This window comes from Lepidochelys kempii, chromosome 3 (genome assembly GCF_965140285.1).
Source record: "Lepidochelys kempii isolate rLepKem1 chromosome 3, rLepKem1.hap1, whole genome shotgun sequence".
In the NCBI taxonomy this organism is placed as follows: Eukaryota; Metazoa; Chordata; order Testudines; family Cheloniidae; genus Lepidochelys; species Lepidochelys kempii.
This window is the reverse complement of record NC_136382.1, coordinates 95,066,780-95,089,995: the sequence shown is the minus strand read 5'-3', so window position 1 is coordinate 95,089,995 and position 23,216 is coordinate 95,066,780. Positions and strand designations below refer to the sequence as shown.

At 41.8% G+C, this 23,216-nt stretch overlaps 1 protein-coding gene across 2 annotated transcripts; it reads right to left on the bottom strand.

Moving 5' to 3' along the window:
- Positions 1-400: 400 nt before the first annotated feature.
- Positions 401-23,047, bottom strand: SMPDL3A (sphingomyelin phosphodiesterase acid like 3A). 2 transcript variants are annotated; one of them, XM_073337195.2, is made up of 9 exons: positions 22,756-23,047; positions 19,283-19,364; positions 17,931-18,144; positions 14,787-14,931; positions 11,638-11,734; positions 9,118-9,296; positions 7,663-7,843; positions 4,065-4,189; positions 401-3,127 (listed from the first exon to the last, which is right to left on the bottom strand). In XM_073337195.2, exons 3-9 carry the CDS (start codon positions 17,972-17,974, stop codon positions 2,828-2,830), a joined length of 1,071 nt encoding a protein of 356 aa, XP_073193296.1. In that variant the 5' UTR covers positions 17,975-18,144; positions 19,283-19,364; positions 22,756-23,047; the 3' UTR covers positions 401-2,827. The 2 variants fall into 2 exon arrangements, with proteins under 2 accessions (XP_073193296.1, XP_073193294.2); XM_073337193.2 differs by lacking the exon at positions 19,283-19,364 and having other exon boundaries at positions 22,756-22,967.
- Between the last annotated feature and the right edge of the window lie 169 nt (positions 23,048-23,216).

Here is a 23,216-nt window from a genome sequence, read left to right as displayed (position 1 = left end):
GAATTAAGCAGAACTGGCTATGAAAAAACATAGTTAACATCTCAGCTGCTATTGTCATTGCACCATCTGCCTATGTTTCCTCTTCATGTATATTTGCATAACATATTTTATCAGTGGAGAGTTCAGGTTGCTCAAGTGCATTTCCAAACAACAAAACCGCTAGAAAGTCAGGAAACTACCAATTAAGCTAGCATTCACATCCATGTCAACCTCAATTCACGTTTCTTACCATCTAAATACCAAGGTACTCAAACACACTCACAGAGTGCACAAGTAGCTCTCTTTATTTTATTTATTTATATCCTGATACATCTGAGATTACCTGTAGCAGATCAGTTGGATGGTAAGGCGGGAAGCTTATTTTACTTCCATTAGAATGTAATCAGACTATTTGCTGGTATTCATTCTAAATGATTTATTCCACTTTAAAGGGGGTGGGGAAGGAAAACCACAGCTAGGCAGACAAAACATAGAACATTTCAGGAAATATAATTTAAGAGAAATATTACATTAGAAATTTGGCATAAAAAATGAGGTTAATATGGTGTTTCTACCGGTATTTCTGTATTTTACACACGCTCAAAATATGAATGAAATGTTAATGCAACAATTAAGTTTGTGCACAAACTTTTTTTAAATTATGAAATACAAGTGGTCAAGTTATCAGAGAAATGTTATTTTGGACAGATTGTTCCTAACAGCAATGGGAAAATACTACAAAATATAATGTGGGTGAGTTTGCTTTCATAAGAGGGCCTTCATACTTGTATTTTCTTATTTTATTTTAAAAACACATCTTTTCTTTTGAATTAATGACACTGCCTCACTTTGAAGTGTAAATATATATCTTAATGCAAAGACATACAGTTTGGACAAACACCAGGAATCACAGCAATGCTTTTAAGAAGTCAGTCATGCTGCATTCTAGTGTGCAAAGGCCAGTAAGATGAATAGAAAGTGTGATCTAATGATCAAGCACATTCTAAACATTCATAGGAAGGAAGGAAAGGAACACTGTCAAAGTATGGAGCCTTGTTTACAGAGAATAAATTGAAAAAAAGCCAGACTAATTTCTCTTACCTTTTTTTCAAAGTCCATATTGCTAGAGTTGAGCATGTACGGACACCATTTAAAATTTAATGAGATTTCCTATTGTGCATATTCGATGACCTGCTCAAATGTTAATAACATTGAAAGATTTGTTTCAGAATGCGAACTTAGCAAAAGCAAGCATTCCTCATTGGAGGATCCTTATATGACAAGTCTAAGATATTTGATCTAAAAAGTTAACAATATTTTTTTCCTTACTATTTTTTTTTAAATTTCTTCTTCATAACCAAGAACTGAAGGGATTTTCCCCTCAGACTTTCCAGAACAAATTTCACTTTTGGGTTGAGACAAAACATGAGATGTTCTCCAACAGCAAAATCTATCTGTAAGTTAAGGCCTCATGAAAAACAAGGGGTTAATAATGGGAATAGTTTTGCAACCATAGCTGTAGCTTTGGCTACCCGTGAATAATATATGTATTAACCACAGTTCTCAAACTGTGGCCCTGTGCTCCCTGGAGAGCAAAAAATGACTTCTCATTTCCATATGTTGAATTGCATTAAAAGACATTTAAAATACTTGGATAATATTACTTTTTCATGCAAACAATAGCTGCAGCTGACTCAGGGAACCGGTGGTCTGTGCAATCACAAACCAGAGGAAAGGTTGTCCATGAGAAACTCTGTATTATGATACAGTCCACCCTATGAAAAAGTTTCAGAAGTCTTGTGATAGGTGCACATTTGCCTGTATTACATAGATGAATGCGTGTTCATATCTCATTAGTAACTTCCATTGATTTAAACATGATTTGTGTCTCTTCATTGTCAAAAAATCTGTTAATATAAATACGTATAAATCTGACATTACCACTAAATACACAGCTTTATAGGGAGAAAGATCCTCAAAGGCACTGAGGTGCCTCCCAGGGGTGTTAGTTTCCAAGCACCTTTGAGGATCTGAGCCTTAGGGTACCATCTACACTTGGAGCTGGGGGTATGATTCCCAGCTCGAGGAGACATACTCACATTAGCGCTGATTGAGCTAAGCCGCTAGAAATAACATGTAGCCACGGCAGCACTGGCGATGGGACAAGCTAGCTGACCCAAATATGTACCCATCCTAGGCATGTGCTCAGGGAAGCTAGCCCATCCCGCCATTCACGCTGCTGCGACTACACTATTTTTAGCACGCTAGCTCAATTAGAGATAGCAGGAGTATATCTCCGTGAGCTGGGACCCACACCCCCCCGCTCCAAGTATAGACATACCCTTAGTGCTGGATAGTCCTGTGTCCTTCAACTTTCAGTAAATATTTACGGATCACAAAGGTGTGTGTACTGATTGTGTGATAACTTGACTTACACACTTACACAAACATTGCTTTTAGCAGTGTTACAGATTATAATCTAAACAGCGTATATATCGCCCAAGTATTCAAACCAAGGTGCCTAAAGTTAGACACCTAAACCCATATTTACACACCTGAATAAAAATGGCTTGTTTTCATAGGTACTGAGCAACTGCAGTGCACATTTACTGTAATGGCTGTCAACAGGATCACTGAAAACTCAAGCCATTGTTATTAAGGTGTTTAACTTTAGACAAAGCAATTGGGAAATTATGGCCAATATATTTACCAAGAATAAAAGATGCCTCCCTGTAATTCACAGAGGATTGCCACAGGCTCCCACTTCAGCAGAATGGGGGAACAGATTCCTTAAAATACAGGCTACATAACAACATCAGTACCGATCACATTATACTTCCTCTCCACACTATCCCCGTTGGATACAATCTGTATAGAAAGATCGATCTAAATACTGCATTGCACATATCTGGCTGGTCTTGCAGTCCCCTTCACAGACAATGCTTTTGTCATAACTCACAATGAAATTATTGTAATATTGTTGAAACAGTTTGCTGTGTGGCACAGTGAATTGCTTTGCCATTTCATATAAATTTTCTGGCTTCAAGTCTTCAATACCGTATGTTTTGGTCAGGATGTATTCTAGTTTCCAGTTCGATTCATTTTTCATGTTGGCTTCTGTGAGATTCAAGTAAAACTGCCAAAGGTCCTACACGTTTAAAAAAAGGGGGGGGGGGACACAGTTGTATTGCTTGCTTCATTAAGTTTCTTGAATGATATATTGATTAGGAAGCTGTCACTGCTTATTATTCACAAATGAATAAAAGGTCATGCCCCACCCCAAGAGCTGGGCTCACACCATAAGCTGGCACTTGCATTGCAGTAATGGTGGGAGGAGGAAAGAGAACAGAGACACAAATGAGGTAGCTACGTTATTGGAGGTGCTTTCCTTCAAAGAAGAGGGTAAACCAAAGTCCCTTTTGCACATCTCTGGTGGGCTGGCCAAATGAATGTTAAAACCAGATCTAAGCTACATATAGGAAGAAAAGCATAGTAAGGGCTGAACTCACTTTTCCCCAGGCACCATTTGGTGGCATATGGATGGGTGGCCAGTGGAGGCCATGGGAAGAATGTAGGGAAATGAAGACTTGCAGGAACGAGGGTCATGTAAGAAATGGGCAGCAGATATGCACATAAGCTTTGCCATTGACTCCAGTGAGGCCAGGATTTCACCCTGAACCTTCTGGAAGTTCTCTGAAAGTGTTTTATACAGTGCCAGACTAAGTGCACCAAAGTTATGGTCTCTATCACCAAAGCTCACGTGTGTCTAAAGAGACACCTATCCATACGTGCCAGAATTTTACCTGCCTTTTCCACGGCTGAACACGGCTTTTTTCTGACTCTTATTCTGTGTTCTAGGGTTTACGCAGCAGAAAGAAAATGGGAAGTGGATCTTTCAGGCTCAGTAAAGGTTGCATAGTTCCTATTTGAAGATTTTTCCTTTCCTCCCCACACCCTTCTCCGCCTATCACTGAGGAGACAGAACCCAGCACCAATCTGGCAGCAGGACACCCAGTATGAAAAAGGCTTGAGCTATAGCTATTTTAATACTTAACACTAACACAATTCTTTTAATCTTCACATACCAACAAGCTATAATGAAGAGGATCGTATTGATACAGTCTGACTCCAGGATTGTTGGACTCTCTCTGCACCACACTTTTCACTGGTGTCACAGCAGGTGCTACAAACAAGGAATTTATTGGGTTTTCTGAAAAAAAAATTGGGAAATAATCATTCCCTTTAGGGTAAATGCTTTCAGAAATGCATTATTTACATTTGAGAACAAAGACGACAAGACCTAGGGTGCTTGGCTTAGGTACTTTAGGGACTTTTGCACAGGAATAGCTATATCAGTGCAACCGCCCAGCATAGAGTTGCTGTGCTGGTACAAACCTAGATAAGTCTCACCCATATAAACTCCACTTTACCTCAATGCAGGGCATCTACACTGGAGACTTGCACCAGAATAGCTACATTGGCACAACAATCCAGAATGTAGCAATGCCCGACGTATCCAGTGCATTTCTGTTGTTAGCCTGGTGACAGATATGGCAATTTCCTGCACCACCTCACTGAAGAGAGACAAAGTGGGTGAGATAATTTTTCTTTTATTGGACCAACTTCTGCGGTGAAAGGGAAGAGCTTTTGAGATTCACAGAGCTTTTCTTCAGGTCCTTATTGAATTAAGTCTATGTATCATTGTGGGCCAGGGATTGTATGCAATTCCATGGGGGATGGGAACAACAGTCCTCCAGGAACTATGAATAATGTGGGAGTGAGTAGGCAAATTTACTCAGGTTATAATACCTCCAGGGAGCTACCACCACCAGGAGAGATTCACATATACTGATTCAGACTGGATTCTCTAGAGAACCATCAGAGAAAGGACTTTTGGATAAACAGCTTGAGTTTAAACTGTCCAAGGGAGACCCCAATCCTTCCTTTTATTTTTTTAGTATTTTTCTCTATAATGCTTTTACCTTCAGAATAAATGTGCTTGCTTAGAAAGAGCTGGGCGTAACTTAACTGTAGGTAATTATGCTGCCTATAGCCTCTGAGGAGAAGGCAAAGCAGGCCTGCTCCAGCAGTCTGATTTGCTGGGGAACTCAGTTTAAGCAGGGAGCTGCGCAGCCTGGAAATACCCTGGTCAGGAAGGAGAGAGACACATCCAGTGTTCCTTCTAATTTTTCCCATGCACGTGCAGAATGAATTTTGTTACGTGCACCAATATGGAGGCGATGTATTACACATCACCTCCATATTGTTGGTGCACATAACAAAATTAATGTGGTGGGGGTGGGGCCAAGGGATTCAGAGCGTGGGAGGAGGCTCAGGGCTAGGGCAGAGGCTTGGGATGCCGTGGGGTGAGGACTCCAGCTGCGGATGCGGGCTCTGAGTTGGGGCCGAGGATGAGGGGCTCAGGGCAGGGGCAGAGGGTTGTGGGGAGTGGGCTCTGGCTGGGGGTATAGGCTCTGAGGTGGGGCCGGGGCTGAGGGGTTTGGAGTGCAGGCTGCCTTGGGGCTACAGTGTGGAGAAAGGACTCCCCCTAGCTCTCTTTCCCTGAGCAGCACCTGGGCTGGGGGCCGGGGGGGAAAGGAGAAGAGGCACCTCTCCCTGCAACAGCAGCTCTGGGCTGGGGCCGCAGGATAGGCGCTTCTCTGTGGGTTGGGCTGCAGCTGGGGAAGGGGTGCTTCTACCCCAGCAGATCCGGGGGAGGGGGGCTGGCTTAGGGGTGGTGGGGAGAGGTGCTTCTTCCCTGATCACGGCAGGTCCGGGGCTTGGCTGGGGCCGATGGGGAGAGGCGCCTCTCCCCACTGCAGCCTTGAGCGCCTGCACAGAGCTTAATAGGCTGCTGCATGGCCGCAAAGCTTCGAGGGAACTCAGGAGACGTCTCCACCCAAGAGAGCTGATAGCTGGGGAGCCAGAAGCCTGAGCGTGGGTGCCCTTGCTGAACCATGGAGGGGGAATTCAGGTACAGGTGCCCTGATCTGTGACAAGCCTCACCAAAGGACACAGATCAGAGCTATCTTCAACTTACGTGTTACATGCAGCTTCCTTCATGTTTTTTGCATTATCAGAAAGCCAGGAGCCTACAACAATTTGCCCTGAAGCTCACCTAACCAGACTCTGAGAGAAATCCCTGCTGGCATCTGTTATATCTACCCTGCTCTTTACAGCAAGTCAAAGGGAGGATATTTGAGGACTTTCAGTAGCGAAAATACACTGGTACATGTATTTGGAGCATCTCTATGAAGAAAGTTAGATATTCCTTTATGCAGCCAACATAACAGTGTTGAAGGCCACAAGCGAGTAGGAGCTCTGAAAGCTGAAGAACGGTGCTGGAAAGCCAGCAGATTCTTCTGAAGGAGATAAAATGGACTCTGTATCTCAATACATGGATTTTGCCTGCAAATTCCAATTGAGCTTGAATTCAGCGAAGCTTTGTCAATAAACAAATGCCTGAAATGAGAACACACTCTGAAAAGAGCAAAGTCATAGTTAGCAAGATTAGACATGTAAGTGCCTATTTTTGTCAGAGGAACAAGACAATAAAACAGATTTTGAAGCAGAGTGACTTGCATAATGCAAACTGCAGTGACAAAGCAGCAAGGTTGGTCTGTCCCGCGTACTGAAGTTTGGATGTGTAGTCAGTTAATTAAATGTGCAGCCAGCCCTGGGAACATCATCTGGGCAAAACACTGCCTTAACAGACATGGTAAGAACAAACTCTGTAAAGGTGGTTCTCTCACTTGGTGTGATTCCTTCTTATTGGGGTGTCAATGTGAAATTGGTCTATGTTAAGAGGACAGTGACTTAGAGTGCAGAGCTGATTCAATGAAGGGTTTTAGGATTGTTTTTAGAAATTCGTATAAAACCTATTATAAATGTGGAGTCAATTATGGTAAGTTTATAGATACTGTAATGAACTCAGGCACCGAAGTCACTGTTCTATGGTATAGATACAAATATTTAAGCAGCGATTTCTATTAGAAACAACATCCTTTGTAGCCACTCTGACTCTTAAAAATAAGTTATTTCAGAGCACAATGCAAAACCTTCAAAGCTAGGTGCTTATCCCAAAGAGAAATCACCTGATCAAGAAGATGGCACAAGCAGAGATTTCTTTTCCCAACCCCTGCCCCTTATCTTAATTAACTTTGAAGCAGCAGGGAACCCATGAGAGGGGTTCAATAATGATGCAGGAAACACAAAAAGCAGGACATGTTTCCTTGGCCTGAGAACATTCCCTTTGACATACATAACACACAATAGGAACTGGCCAGTGCAATTTGACCATGTCACTGAAAGAGAGGAGAGGAAAGACTAGTGATGCTTGTCTAGGAATTACTGGCGTTCATTAAAAGAGTGACACTTAGAAAGCCTCTTCTAATATCAGTAGAAAAGGAAAATGTGGACAGTCTGTCTTACAATACAATGCGAGCTTCTTCTGCTCAGTTCTCATTACAGGAATTTGGGGAGAACAGCATTTATACAGTGTTGTCGTAAGTGTTCAACAACCTTGATAAAAAATAAATAAATAGCATTTTCATCCCCATTTCTTTTTAAAAATAATTCACACCAGACTTTGACTGGCCCCAATATACACCAGAACATTCTTTTACTTGGAGCCAATCAGGAAAGGATGCAGCAAAGACACTTGTATTCTACAAACATCATTACCTTTCTCATCCAGAAGGATCATGATGCTATCTCTGTGAGTATGTCCAAAAAACTGTCCAGCAATAACATCACTATACTTGCGAAAAATCTTTACTAATCTCTCATTGTAATATCCTCTTATGGCAGTAATGTTCCTTGTGAAAGGCAGATATCCTATTGGCACATGTCCTATCACATATACCTAAAAATCAGATAAATACAACACAATTAGCATCCTCATATGAAGCAAACATTTTCAGCTTTAGCTTAGAACTGATTAACACTGAGTCTCATAATAATGCGGTCTTTGAAAGACTTTGTCAGTCTGACTACTGTAAGTTAGTTTTGTTATAAGCAAGCATGAGTAGTTAGTAACAGAGTATAAAGTAATTATGAACCAATATTTAGTAACCTTACATCAGAAAATGGGCATAAGCAAATACATTTATTACAATATTAGGGAAGTAGCAACTCCTAAAACTAAAGCTACATACATTTCCCTTCTAAGCCTTTCTTTTTGAACATTCACAATTTTTCGAAAAATATTTGCCATGGTGACATTTTTTAGCATTGTTCTTTGGACTAGTGTGAATATTTTGGGAAAGGCTGTGCAAAAAAGATTTCAGTCGTTTAGGAGACAAGGAGAGTGAAAAAAATATACTTGTTCCATTATTAACAAACAAAACAAAAAACTTTGTGTTGTTTTCTTGAACTGTTTTATGTTCCAAAATTGTTTGATATTTTATTGTAAGGTTTAAGAAATGGCATATGACTGTTTGATTAAATATTGTAGCCAATGTTTCCACATGGGGGACAAAACTGTATACACAATTTTAACTTTCATTTCCTTACTTCTGCATGCTTAGTAACCTGAACAACATTTTGTGTATGCAATAAGGATAGAGTTTGTGAAATATAAGACATGCTTTTCATGTGTATTATCTGCTAAAGGGAAAGAATGTAATATTTGTACTTCAAGTACATGTACAAACATACCCATGTTCTTTGGTACCATGTTACAGATGCAACTTTTCAACCAAGTTCCCATTTAAATAGCAGAGACGTCCTCTGCATCAAGTCTTGTAGTTTTGTGGATAATTCCATTTTGGATTTCCTGGACTATGAAAGTACTGTAATAGTCCTTATAATGCAGACATGATTCTGATCTCACTTTCACCAACACAGATCAGGAGTGAGGTCAGAGTTATAATGATATTAAACCTGTATAAGTAAGACTACAGTCAGGTCTCTTTTTTCTTTCCTATTGCTCACTACTGCATGTAGCGGGTAGCAAATATACATTTCTTAAAGCCTCTGCCCTGTCAAATCAATTGCAAATTCTAAAATAGCCCTGAAACTTGATTCACTTCTTTCTCTTTTCCTTTTGCTAGCTTTCTTTCAATTTACACAAATAGATATGATGGATACTACTACTGACATTGAGTTGATTCATTGTATTCTGCGTGTAATGCCTACCTTCTCCTTCTTTTGAAGAGAGATTTCTAGTGTGCTCTCCAACCACACTAACTGGTTGGCCGGGTCAGTTATATTCAGAGTCACATGGTTGGGACTGTAATATAGATTTGTGTTCAAACTGATTATCCTGAGTGGTTGAGGGCTAACACTGGATTGAAAGAGTTGGGTATAAAAGCCACCTGTGAAAACAAGATCAACAGAGGAAGACTGCTTTCAAAACACAAAAGTTTAACGTGAAAGGACTAAGCTGACAGTTATAATAGTAAGACTTCTATCAACCAGATTCTGAAATGTTTCCTCATATCGAGCAGCATCTTATTTCTCAAGTAATCTAGTTGATTTCACTGTATTCAATATCATTCAGAGGTGAGGAAAATGACACAGGGCATTTTTTAGGACCACTTCTACTTTTTGCCCTTTATTTGTCAATTTGCATGTGTGTATGAATTGGATAACTGCATAAGTGGTGCTAAATGCAACAATAATATCCTAGACATTTGGGGGGATTCTCATTAGCATTGTGTGAGTTCACTGATTTTCCTGTAGATATAGGACGTCTGATTTCCAAAACAGAGATCCAATTAAAGAAAAATACAATGTTTTTTCCATCCATTCTGGCTCATGAAAGGAAGCCTACGTTGTGCAGTAGTGTGAAAAAATTAACCCACGACTCTGGCCAACCCTCTATAGCAGCGGTGGGCAAACTTTTTGGCCCAAGGGCCACATCAAGGTGTGAAACTGTATGGAGGGCCCAGTAGGGAAGGCTGTGCCTCCCCAAACAGCCTGGCCCCTGCCCCCTCCCACTTCCTGCCCCCTGACTGCCCCCCTCAAAACCCACAACCCATCCAAGCCCGCTGCTCCTTGTCCTCTGACCGCCCTCTCCCAGGACCCCCTCCCCTAACTTCCCCCTGGGATCCATCCCACCCCTTATCCAACCCCCCCTGCTCCCTGTCCCCTGATGGCCCCAACCCCTATTCAGCCCCCCACCCCCTGACAGGCCCCTCGGGGACTCCCACGCCTATCCAACCCCCCCTGCTCCCCATTCCCTGACCGCCCTGCCCCATCCAACCGCCCCGCCCCATCCAACCGCCCCCAGTCCCTGTCCCCTGACTGCCCCCCGGAACCTCCTACCCCTTATCCAACCCCCCTGCTCCCTGCCCCCTTACCCTTACCATGCCGCTCAGAGCGGCAGGAGCTCGCAGCCACTTTACTGTGCTCCTGGCAGGAGCGGTGGACCAGAGTGTGGGCGGCGCAGCGAGTTGAGGCTACCGGGGGGGGGGGGGTAGCCCTAGCCTCCCCAACCGGGAGCTCGAGGGCCGGGCAAGACAGTCCCATGGGCCGGATGTGGCCCGTGGGCCATAGTTTGCCCACCTCTACTCTACAGCATACAGTAGAACCTCAGAGTTACGAACACCAGAGTTATGAACTAACCAGTCAACTACATACCTCATTTGGAACCAGAAGTATGCAATCACGCAGCAGCAGAGACCAAAAAAACAAAAAACAAAACCAAATACAGTACACTACTGTGTTAAACGTAAACTACTAAAAAAATAAAGGGAAAGCAGCATTCTTCTTCTGCATAGTAAAGTTTCAAAGCTGCAATAAGTCAATGTTCAGTTGTAAACTTTTGAAAGGACACCGTAACATTTTGTTCGGCATTGTGAACATTTCAGAGTTATGCTCCTAACTCTGAGGTTCTACTACAGATGTTGTGGAGCGGATCCCTTGGCTAGTATACCTCCACTGACTTCAATTAACACCATCTGAGGATCTGCCCCTGTGTGTGTTATTTTTCTCTTCTTGCTTTCTCTTCTTGCTCTCAAGTCCTTCTTACCCAGTCTCTCCTATTCAGAATACCCACCCCCAAATACTCCAGTTCAAATTAAACTTCCGAACTCACAGTGTTTGTGGGGGTTGGAAATTGAGTTGAGTTTGTCAGCCCGTTGGTTTAAAAAAAAAAATCATTATTGTATCAGCCTACATCTGATTAACTAAATTAGATACGGAACATTTTAATTAATTGTATAATCCCAGTGATTATTTACTAGCACCTCACTTTGCATAAAGGTGTTACTAGATCTTTGAAACTTTCTCTTTGAATTGCAAGTAGCCTCAAAGTAAACAAACAATTACTCTTCAATTTTTCTTTAAGTACGAATGTAACTATGGCTTCCCATACCCTTCCTTGATAGTTATGCTCTTATTTTAGATTGTGAACTCTTCCATGAAGAGAGTGAGTCTCTTATGTTTGTACAAAGCTTACAACATTGTAAGTGCTACCCAAAGCAGGGAATTATTATTACACTAGAACAAGAATAAAGTCTCTCTACAGGATTAACTGTAGACAGGAATTGCTATATAGCAAAAATCAATAACTCTTTTACCTCTGGAGAAACTGGGCCAGATGCTCCATTGCACTGATTCATCCTTGCAGTTTAGTGAAGTAGAGAGGGAAAATCTATAGAACTGTCAGTCCTCTCAACATTAGTTTTACAAAATGTAGCTACTATATTTTACCTTTCTTGAAGGTACTGATTGCCTCATCAGTTAGCCAAGGTTTCCAGAAATTTGCTACTGCACTGTAAACTTCATTGGCAGATACAGGCAGCTGATCCTGCCAAAAAACAGAACTTTCATTACTCTGACACACAAATTCATGGATTTTTAAAGCCAGAAGGGACCATCTGATCTGATCTCCTGGAAAACATAGGCCATAGAATCTCATCCAGTTACTTCTGTAGAGTAGTAAGGAGTGGGAGCTTAAGGTACTTTTCTGACTACAAGATATCACTGATGACAGGTGTAGCTCTGGAAATTCCTTTCACAGTAACAGAAAGATATGTGGTGCATGCAACAAAAAGATTTTTATGGCCCTACTTACATGCAAAGCCTAAAGATCCTTTGTCCACAGACCTTGAGACAAGAGATTCTACCCCAAGTGCCGACAAAGTTTAATTTTTTACATTTTATTTCAACAAATCTGAAAACCACCATAATGCTATTTTCCCCAGCCCTCTTTTGCTCCCAAGCTAAAAATGTAAACAGGTTTTTTTAGGGGAAAAAACTTTCCATCTTCTGTCTAAGTTTGATGAGAGAGTTCTCATCTCATCTCATGCACGTGAGCATTGCTTGGGTCAGATGAAAGTGCAGGAGTCCTAGTTAAAGATGTTGATAAAACTTTTTCACATAAAAGTCGAAACCAAAATGTTTTGTGGAAACAAACATCCACCCCCTCCCCCCATCCCAGAATAGCCTAGTGGTTAGGGCACTCTCCAGGGCTGTCAGAGGTCCAGGTTCAAATAATCAGAACCAAACACCTGAATTTCAGTCAGAACTGAATGTGAAGTCTCTTTTCTATGGCATTTAACACCACTAGTAAATGAGTGCCAGAAAAATTTAAAGCAATAGGATTAGGGCTTAACAACTCTGTTGCACAAAAAATTTCAAAGTTTCAAAATTTGTTTTTCTTTTTGAGGCAGGATGAAAATGACACCTTTCTGATTCACAAAACATTTTGTTTTTGACTCTCACTCTTGTCTCAAGGTCTGTGGACAAAGCATCTTCAAGTCTTTGCATGCACGTACAGCTATCAAAAACCAGTCTATATCTTTTTGTTGCATGTATCACATGTTTTTGTTTCTGTGAAAGGAATTTCCAGAACTGCACTGGTCAAATATATGGTTAGTGTTCATCCAACAGATATGCTTAAATCTAGCTCCAGATTTGAGGCTGAATTGTGTGTTCAAGGAGGCTTTGATCTGGCTCCCAAACAGAGGGTTGTGTTCTGTGTACATTTGGATTACACGCTAAATTAGGAAGCCTGGTCTAATTGGAGCTACCAGGTAGGCTTGTGCAAGAGGGCCAATGTGACAACAAAGACTGAAAGACTATTCAATGATATATTAATCTGTTGATACTTTTCTTATTGCAAAATATGTGGAAAGGACCAAAGATCATTAAGTAGCTTTACTCAATCAGTTGGTGTTCAGCATATTGGGGCATATTTCACTCCTGCTTTTGGACTGCAACAGCAGCTATATGTGCTGTGCCACATCAATGTCAGTTTGTGGCACATAGTGCCAATAGTAAGCAAGTGCCTATAGAAATATAGCCCATACAAACCTGCAATACCCTCACATTTTGTACAAACAGTGTCTCTCTTGTATACTCCCACATGATTCAAACTATGAGGAAAAAACATGGCAATTCTGCACATCAATGAAGTCTGATATTTCAAAACGAAATGCCATATAATAAATACTCACATGTTTTAGTGCAAAGCTGAGGGAAATAGGTGCAGTTTCACTTTAAACAGCAAACAAGTTTTTGGAGCATGATATTTATCTGTCCTAGTTTACTATATTTCAATGTGTTATGTTGCATACGCTTTACAAACACAACTCACATTCACCATGCAGGGTGCCCATTACATAAATGCCAATGTCTGCACTGAGAATTTACATCAGTCGATGTAAATGAGAATATTTGTATGAAGCTATCTTCCTCTAGATCTCAGGAGGTTGCTGCGTGTCAGTTATTCTCCCTAAACGTTGATATTCCTTTAAAAAAAAAGCCAAACAAATCTGAACTAAATTTCATTTAGGCAAAGGGGAGAAACAGATGTAACTATATATTATATTAACCCCTCTCCCCGCGTTAGGGCTAATGGACATACAGAATGCTGCTTGGGGGGAAAAAGGACTGTTTAGAGTGTGGGAGGATCTTACAGAGTCCTAGCTAATATTTAAAAACAAATTACTGCAACTGATCTGCTTATATAAGATCTACCTCTGCCCCTGAGATCTGGTGGGAGAATTCGGCCCTTACTCCTTTGAACTGCTGGATTAACTTTGAAATATGTTTAGTGAATATGTTCAGTTTCTAGTGTTCACTATGTTTTCATCTATGCCGAGAACAACATTGCTAACACAATGTGGAAGTCAGAAAGGCATTGTGCCAGACTGGAATGAACTATGGGACCAATAACTTGTCAGTGGAAATATCTGTAGCAGTCCCAAACAAGACCAAAAACTACTAATGCAATTTTTGATATTAGTGAAGGAACAGTGGGATTTTACATTGTCAGTTTTTTTTTGTTTTATGTCACCATTAGAAAGCAGAGGAAATTAATTACAAAAAATGTACACAGTCCTGATCCAATGTCCAGTGAAGTCAATGGACACACTCCCAATGAGCTTTTAAGCAGGCCTTGAATATTACTGGCACACTGTCAGATCCCATTAAGGATGCCACCTGTAGTACTGAGCTCAAATATTACATACATATGCATGATTTACCCAGCATAAAAAAATGAAATTTAAATAAATTGTGTATATGAGGTAGTGGTTTCATGATTTGTAAGCATCCAATTTATCTAAGTCAGTTTGCAATACCATAGGTCAATAGAAAGATTTGATCTGACATCAACATTAGTTCAGGTAACTTTACACACAGAGAAAGTTGTACTTTACATCACTGTAGTTTGGAAATATTTACACTCTGAAGATCTAGGTGTAAACTGGACAATCATAGGGTATGCTTCCAGTATAACACACAAACACACACACAAAATTTCATTTTTATTGCAGTGTTCCAGCTCTTTTAATTAGACTCAGCCATTCTGGTAAAGAAGCCCATCTGCTCATATTCCTAAAAACTCATTTTACCTGTGGCCAGTAGTCATGATTACCCAAAGCAGGAAACACCTGGAGATCTGGAAAGAAACTTTGAATGGTAGAAGTCATATTGCCAATAACATTAATGACCATCTTTGTGGAGAGTTCCTCCACTGGAACATGAGGTGGGCTATCCCTAAAAAGAAAAGGACTTCATAAGTGTCAAAGTAGTTACAACTCTGTAAAAAACTCCTCATTTGTTGTTCTGAACAACTCTGCCAATGCACCTAAATTCTGGCCTGGAATACTGCTTCAGAACTCAAATAAAAAGCTAGTGTATTGTCTGAGAGGGTCCCTGCCAAGTCCCTCCTTTCCCCCCTTTATAAATAGGTTCCATGTTTAACAGAGAATCCCATGATAAATACTTACCACTATTAAGACTTCTCATAATCAAACCAACCCACTCAGAGTGGATACGTAATCTGGATTTCATTCCTTCACTCCCCCTCCCCCCATAAGACATTTAAGGGCAGGGGGCGGAGGTGTTATTTATTTCCCTCCCATTCTGTTGAAAATAAACTGCAGTGGGTTAATCTAGACTGGTCTGTTTATATATACACACTTGTCAACACCCTACCCCTGAATTTACATAGCACCTTTTAGCTCGAAAGACCCTGAAACACAAAGACAAACCAGTAATCATAAGCATCACTACCCATCACTAAAATAAATACCCACCACTAAAAATAAAGCATCCACTAATTTACACTGAAGAGGGAATTGTAGGTAGGTAGAATGTGGTATTTTTGCTAGGACACCAAACTAATCACTTCGAGTTCTTACCGAAAATACCATGGTAGTCCTGTTTAACTACTGACATGGCCCCCATCATCACAGTGTTCAAATGCTTCATAAGCATTTATCTTCACAGCATCCCAGTAATAATGGGAAGTATCATTACCCCCATTTTACAAATGGGGAACTGAGGCACAGACAGAGTAAATGTCTTGCCCGGAATCAACACAGGAATTGAACCCTGCTCTCCTGCATCCCGGGCCAGTGCTTCAACCACAGGAGCAGCCTTTGTTGATAAGTGGGCAGGTTTGTTCTAATTCTCATCAAAAAGAGCACCACCACCAGCACAATACTGAGTTATCAGTTCAGGACTGACTCAAAGAGGAGAGGGGTTCCTCCTGAATTTTCCTTAGAACCTGATTTTTTCTTGAAAGTCTCCCATCTGAGTAGTAGCCTGGCCTGACCCAGTCCTATTCACCACATAAATATGAACCCAATATGCAGATTCAAACCAAAGACTGCCTGGTCCTTCAGTTGTTAAGAGACGATGAGGGCAGCATTATAAAGCGGGTATCTTTTTTAACCAGCCACACCACACAATAAAGGACAGAGAAGTACTGCAGATAGAGAAAACGTAGCAGATGAAAATCACATAGGAGGTTACCATGGATACAGGAAGGTCTGACTGCGTTCAGGTACCTATAGGTCTCCCCTTCAGGAGTCTGTGACTAGAAGTATCCAGTGATCAGACAGCCTTCTCAAACCAAAGTGTTGTTTATTTTGTCAATGGGAACAATGCATTTAGAGAAAAAATATTTTAAAATAGTCTATACGCGTATCTGACCTAAAGGCTTACCATCATCTGATGGTAACCTGGCAGGCCTAACTTCTTCAGACTCTCCAGTGGGTGCCTTTGTCTCAGCCTGGTTCCCACAAACTACTCCACTTGTGCTTGAGAGTATGTTTCTTTTTAAACCTGCCACAGTTCTTTTGATCACCTATGCTCCTGGGTCTCTTCCTATCCTGGCATTATTGTCTCTTAACACCCACAAGTGTTTGCAGAGAAGTGGCTTCTTTTGGGTCATTCTTTTTCATGGATTCTTAAGAATTTAAAGTCAGATGGGACTATTAAATCATCTAGCCTGACCTCCTAAGTAACACAAGCCATTAAATTTCATCCATTTATCCCTGTATTAAGTGTATTAAGCCAAATAACTTGTGTTTGGCTAAAGCACAGAAAGGCATCCAGTCTCCCAAGAGATGGAGAATTCACCACTTTTCTTGGCAGTTTGGTCCAGTGGCTAATCACCCTTGTTAAAAATTTGTTCTTTATTTCTTTTTCCCTCTTGCTTGTTTTTGCCAACAGCCAGTATTGAACTATTCAAATATATTTAGACAGTAAACATCCCAATAACCAGGTCAACATACAATATGAATAAATTATTCCACTGCACCTACAAATCTTAAACATTCAGTCAGTCTTGCAACTTGTTAGTAGGGATATCAAATGATTAAAAAAAACCTTGCAATTAATCGATTAAAAAATAATCATCATTAATCACAGTTTTAATCACACTGTTAAACAACAGTAGATACCAATTTAAATTCAGCACGGAAGCATGTCCTCTGGAATGGTGGCCAAAGCATGAAGGAGCATATGAATGTTTAGCATATCTGGCACATAAATACCTTGCAACAACAGTACCATGTGAACGCATGTTCTCAATTTCAGGTGACATTGTAAATAAGACGCAGTCAGCATTATCTTCCGTAAATGTAAACCAACTTGTCTGTCTTAGCGACTGGCTGAACAAGAAGTAGGACTGAGTGGACTTGTAGGCTCTAAAGTTTTACATTGTTTTGTCTGAGTGCAGCTATGTAAAAAAAAAGTTCTACATTTGTAAGTTGCATTTTCACAATAAAGAGGAACTACAGTACTTGTATGAGGTGAATAGAAAAATACTACTTCTTTTGTTTATCTTTTAAGTGCAAATATTTGTAATAAAGTGAGCACTGTACACTTCATATTCCATGCTGTAATTGAAATCAATATTTGAAAATGTAGAAAAACGTCCAAAAATATTTAATATAATAAATAATATAATAAAATTTAAATTGGTATTCTATTATTAACTGTGTGATTAAAATTTTGATTAATCATGAATATTTTTAATTTAATTAATTTGTTTTACATTAATCACTTGCTTATAGCCCTACTTGTTAGTAATTCAGACAATGCAAGCGGAGCAGACAGAAGCAGCATTTAAAAGGCATCAGACTCAAATGTATTGCTGCAAACAGAAACAAATGTTTGAATATTTAAAACTAGTGCACTATGGTCTTCCAACTCTTCACAGTGTTTCACTAACAAGGTAGCTATTGACTGACTCCATTACTTACCCTGTCCATATCATGAAGGAAGCTTGTTGTTCAGACTCTTTCATATACTTAAAGGCTGATAAAATAAGTTGATAAGGAGAATCACAGAAAAAATCTCCAAAAGGCCCAGGGTTGGAGGCATTAGCCCCTTTGGAAGAAGAACAAACTTTGGTGTGATCGCCAGTGATGTGGTAAGTAGGGTCTAAATGCAAGTCGGATACATGCCAGAACTGCCCTGTTTTTAGAAAACAAACAGTAATGAAAATGACTCTCTCTTGCCAAGGAGCTGAGTTTCTCCTTACAGTCTGCATTAAGATTGATGTAAGAGTCAACATCATCCTCTTTTGCCCATGCTTCACAAATCTATTTATCAACTGAGATTGAGAAACTAGCCCTGGTGAATGTGGGGCCTATGCCATCAAGTTTGCTGACTTTAAGCTTTCATTTTAAAAACTAAATTTCTTGCCTTCATGATTACAACGACAACTTGCAAATGTGAACTGAATGTACAAGATGCAGTGTTGTAATCCTAAATCTGCAGACTGCTCCGGTGCTTCTGTTGCCCCTCAAAGTTTTGCTAAACAGGAGCAGAGTAAACTTAACAAACCTCTACTTGCGCTATATTGATGACATCTTCATCATCTGGACCCATGGAAAAGAAGCCCTTGAGGAATTCCACCATGATTTCAACAATTTCCATCCCACCATCAACCTCAGCCTGGTCCAGTCCACACAAGAGATCCACTTCCTGGACACTACAGTGCTAATAAACAATGGTCACATAAACACCACCCTATACCGGAAATCTACTGACCGCTATTCCTACCTACATGCCTCCAGCTTTCACCCTGACCACACCACACGATCCATTGTCTACAGCCAAGCTCTGCGATACAACCGCATTTGCTCAACCCCTCAGACAGAGACAAACACCTACAAGATCTCTATCAAGCATTCTTACAACTACAATACCCACCTGCGGAAGTGAAGAAACAGATTGATAGAGCCAGAAGAGTTCCCAGAAGTCACCTACTACAGGACAGGCCTAACAAAGAAAATAACAGAACGCCACTAGCCATCACCTTCAGCCCCCAACTAAAACCCCTCCAACACATTATTAAGGATCTACAACCTATCCTGAAGGATGACCCAACACTCTCACAAATCTTGGGAGACAGGCCAGTTCTTGCCTACAGACAGCCCCCCAACCTGAAGCAAATACTCACCACCAACCACATACCACACAACAGAACCACTAACCCAGGAACCTATCCTTGCAACAAAGCCCGTTGCCAACTGTGCCCACATATCTATTCAGGGGACACCATCACAGGGCCTAACAACATCAGCCACACTATCAGAGGCTTGTTCACCTGCACATCCACCAATGTGATATATGCCATCATGTGCCAGCAATGCTCCTCTGCCATGTACATTGGTCAAACTGGACAGTCTCTACGTAAAAGAATAAATGGACACAAATCAGATGTCAAGAATTATAACATTCATAAACCAGTCAGAGAACACTTCAATCTCTCTGGTCACGCGATTACAGACGTGAAAGTTACTATATTACAACAAAAAAACTTCAAATCCAGACTCCAGCGAGAAACTGTTGAATTGGAATTCATTTGCAAATTGGATACAATTAACTTAGGCTTGAATAGAGATTGGGAGTGGCTAAGTCATTATGCAAGGTAACCTATTTCCCCTTGTTTTTTCCTACTCCCCCCCCCCAGACTTTCTTGTTAAACCCTGGATTTGTGCTGGAAATGGCCCGCCTTGATTATCATACACATTGTAAGGAGAGTGATCACTTTAGATAAGCTATTACCAGCAGGAGAGTGGGGTGGGAGGAGGTATTTTTTCATGCTTTGTGTGTATATAAAAAGATCTTGTACACTTTCCACAGTATGCATCCGATGAAGTGAGCTGTAGCTCATGAAAGCTTATGCTCAAATAAATTGGTTAGTCTCTAAGGTGCCACAAGTACTCCTTTTCTTTTTGCGAATACAGACTAACACGGCTGTTATTCTGAAATTTAACAAACCTGTGATCAGTCCCACTGCTGCTGTTCATGAGCCTGTGTGAGTGGTTTGAAACTGCCAAGAATCACATCCATTTCATTCTGTTGCCTCTGCTTGAGAAAGCTGTTAAGTATGGGCAGCAGAAAATGACCCAAAATTGGAGGATGAGATGGGGTGGAGTGATGGAGATCCTCCTTATTTACCACTGGGTGTGGGAAAAGAAAGAAAGAAAGCACTTCTCCCTTCCAACAGCTAGAGGAGGATGGAGTTTCAATTTTTTCAGACATATACTATACAAAGGTGGATAGGAAAGAAGATGCCTCCTGTTAGGGTCCAGAAACAACCTTCTCCCCAGCAGCTCTGATAACAGGCAGCCTAGACTTCTTACCAGCGCATGGAGGCTCTACCAGACTTATCTTTTGTATCTGTCTCTAGCTACTAGGTGTCTGGTAAATTTTCAACTGCTGTTCCTGAGCACTAAGCAGAGACAAGCACCCAATGGACTTTAGGTGCATATTAAACTAAAAGATTAATTACAAAGTTACATATTATAGGAATACCGACCTTCAGATTTCAGATATGATAATAAATAGCCCTTTCAAGCTGTAGATTTCAACGCACTTTACAAAAGAGAAAATTATCTCTGTTATACAAAAGGGAAATTGAGGCATAGAGGCAAAGTGATTTGTCCAAGGTCACACAGCCTGACAATGGCAGAGCAGGGAACAGAACCCCAGTCAGACTCATCCTAGCATGCTTTAACCAGAAACTTATTTCAGGAACTTAAAAAGAAGATGTGAACATTTGAAAATTGTAATATTGCAATTTATGCTAATGGTTGCAAGATTTGTCTTCTGGAAACTTGCAGAGGTTTGCATTTGAGATGCATGAGTCACAGAAGCTGAGTATGGAGCAATAGTTCTTTTAAAACATGTATATAACTGGAAAAAAATAAAATCACACATAGAAAATGTGGAATTTGCTTTGCTGACCAAAGGCAAAACACAAGTTAATGTTTATTATAGCGGTATAGTTAATGTTTATATTATGTAAACACATACATTTCAGACATATTGCATTATTAAATAATGCAGGGCCTAGCCTGTATGCCATTGTCTGAACCACACATCATGCAGACAACATAACCTATACTCAGCTTTGGAAAGATTAGATTTTTTATTGGTAAATGTCAGTAACATCTATTTCACTGTACACACACACACACCAACCAACCAAAAAAAACCCCAATCTGGTTGTTCCATCTCAAAAAAGATATATTGGAATTGGAAAAGGTACAGAAAAGGGCAACAAAATGTTTAGAGGTATGGAACAGCTTCCATATGAGGAGAGATTAATAAGACTGGAACTTTTCAGCTTGGAAAAGAGACAACTGAGGGGGGATACGATAGAGATCTGTAAAATCATGACTGGTATGGAGAAAGTAAATAAGGAAGTGCTCTTTCTCCTTCTCATAACACAAGAACTAGGGGTCACCAAATGGAACTTATAGGCAGCATGTTTAAAACAAATAAAAGGAAGTATTTCTTCACACAATACATAGTCAACCTGTGGACCTCTTTGCCGGAGGATATTGTGAAGGCCAAGAAGCTGGAATGGGTGACGGGGATAGATCACTTAATGATTACCCGTTCTGTTCATTCCCTCGGAAGCACCTCTCATTGGCTGCTGTCAGAAGATAGATTATTGGGCTAGATGGACCATTGGTCTGACCCAGTATGGCTGTTCTTATGTTCATCAGTATTAGTCAAAAATTTACAGATAGGAAAAGTAAGAAAAATGCTACTTGAGAATTAAGAGTTTGATTTAAGGATATTTACTTTTGTATATTTTGACATGTGATGGTCACAATTTGTGTTTGGATGCTTATAAAGCTTTAAGATTTTGAATCTTAACGTCTACTATCATTAAATAATTGTGTGATCCCCCATTGTCAGACACGCACCCCCAATAATTTCCCCAAACTGTGAAAATTTAGAACAACAACAATTGGGGGGGGGGAATATTTAAAAATAAACATTGATCTTCTCCCTCTATATATTATTTAAAACAAAAGATAGAATTCTGCCAAGCCTACTTGTAGCATGCTCTGCTCAGGTCAGGCACCGGCTGATTGATTTATCTGGGAGAATGCTGGGAGTCACGCAAATGCCTCAGCCTTGGGAATGGAAGTAAACAGCATGGCATTGTACGATTGGTGAAGAACAGAGCAAACTGGGGGAGGGGAGTGTATAAAAAGGAAAGGGGGAGGGGAGAATGCTTCCCCAGGCAGGGAAGTTTCTGGAGATTTAGAGCCAGGGGCAAAGGGAGGAGGGAGGCTGAGGCCATACGAAAGCAGGGGAGGGAACGTGGCCGTGCCACAGAGCCAGTTCACAGAGGCAGGGACAAGCCACGCGGGATGGATGTAAAGCTTTCCCAGGCTGCTAGTGAGGTGTCTCCAGTGAGTCACCTAAGGGGGGGAGGGAGGGAAGTCCCTAGCTCCCCCCGCAGCAGGGGCCCGGGAGGAGAGCTCCGTCTGCCTCTCGTTCTCAGCGTGGGCTTTGCAATTAATCAGCAGCCGGGGGAGGGGGTGAAGGGGGAGAGGGGCAGGAACAAGCCCGGCTGGCTGGAGCTATTGACTGGCAGCTCCTTTGTGTCGGGGTCGCTCCCGGTCGGGAGGGTCTGGCTGCAGGCGACAACCCCACCGAGCCGGGGCCCCAGCCCTGCCCCTCCGCCCCACTTCTTCTGGGGTGGGGGGAGGAAGAGAGAAGCCCGGCGGCTGCGGCTCAGCGCTGGCTCCCCGGCCTCCCCGCCAGACTCACCCACGGCCGAGGGCCCTGCAGGGGCGGCGGCGCCCGGGGCCGGCAAGCAGCACAGCGGCGCCAGCAGCAGCAGCAGCAGCAGCCGCCGCCACAGGCTGAGCGCGCAGCGCCCGCCCGCCAGCTCCATGCTCCGCGCGGCTGTCCTGGGCCGGGCGCCTCTCCTGTGATCGGCCTCGGCAGGGGGAAGGAAGGTGAGCTGGGGCAGGTCACGTGGCACCCTGCCTGTCCCGCAAAGCAGCCCCGCCTTGCACTGAGCGCCGCTGGCCCGGCTGCCCCAGGCCGGGAGATCGAGCCGTGGGGGCTGCTCCTGCTCCACCCGAGCGGTTAGCCCCCGGCAGCGTGTCTGCACCGTACCTTGCACCCAGCCTCTGAGGCAGGTCTGAGCCCCAGCCCCCCCTTTACTCCGCACACAAATGAGTCCCAAGTCGGCAAGCCCGCAGGACCTGGGTCCTAGGACCCTG

Bases quoted from the DNA above. Each gene is read 5' to 3' on its own strand.
- SMPDL3A (XM_073337193.2), bottom strand. From the start codon at position 22,882: ATGGAGCTGGCGGGCGGGCGCTGCGCGCTCAGCCTGTGGCGGCGGCTG. The intron at 14,932-17,930 runs GTAAGTAATGGA...TTTTCTTTTTAG, and splicing joins TCCTTCATGATATGGACAGG to GGATAGCCCACCTCATGTTC. The intron at 4,190-7,662 runs GTAATGATGTTT...TTTTTTTTTCAG, and splicing joins GATCCTTCTGGATGAGAAAG to AAAACCCAATAAATTCCTTG.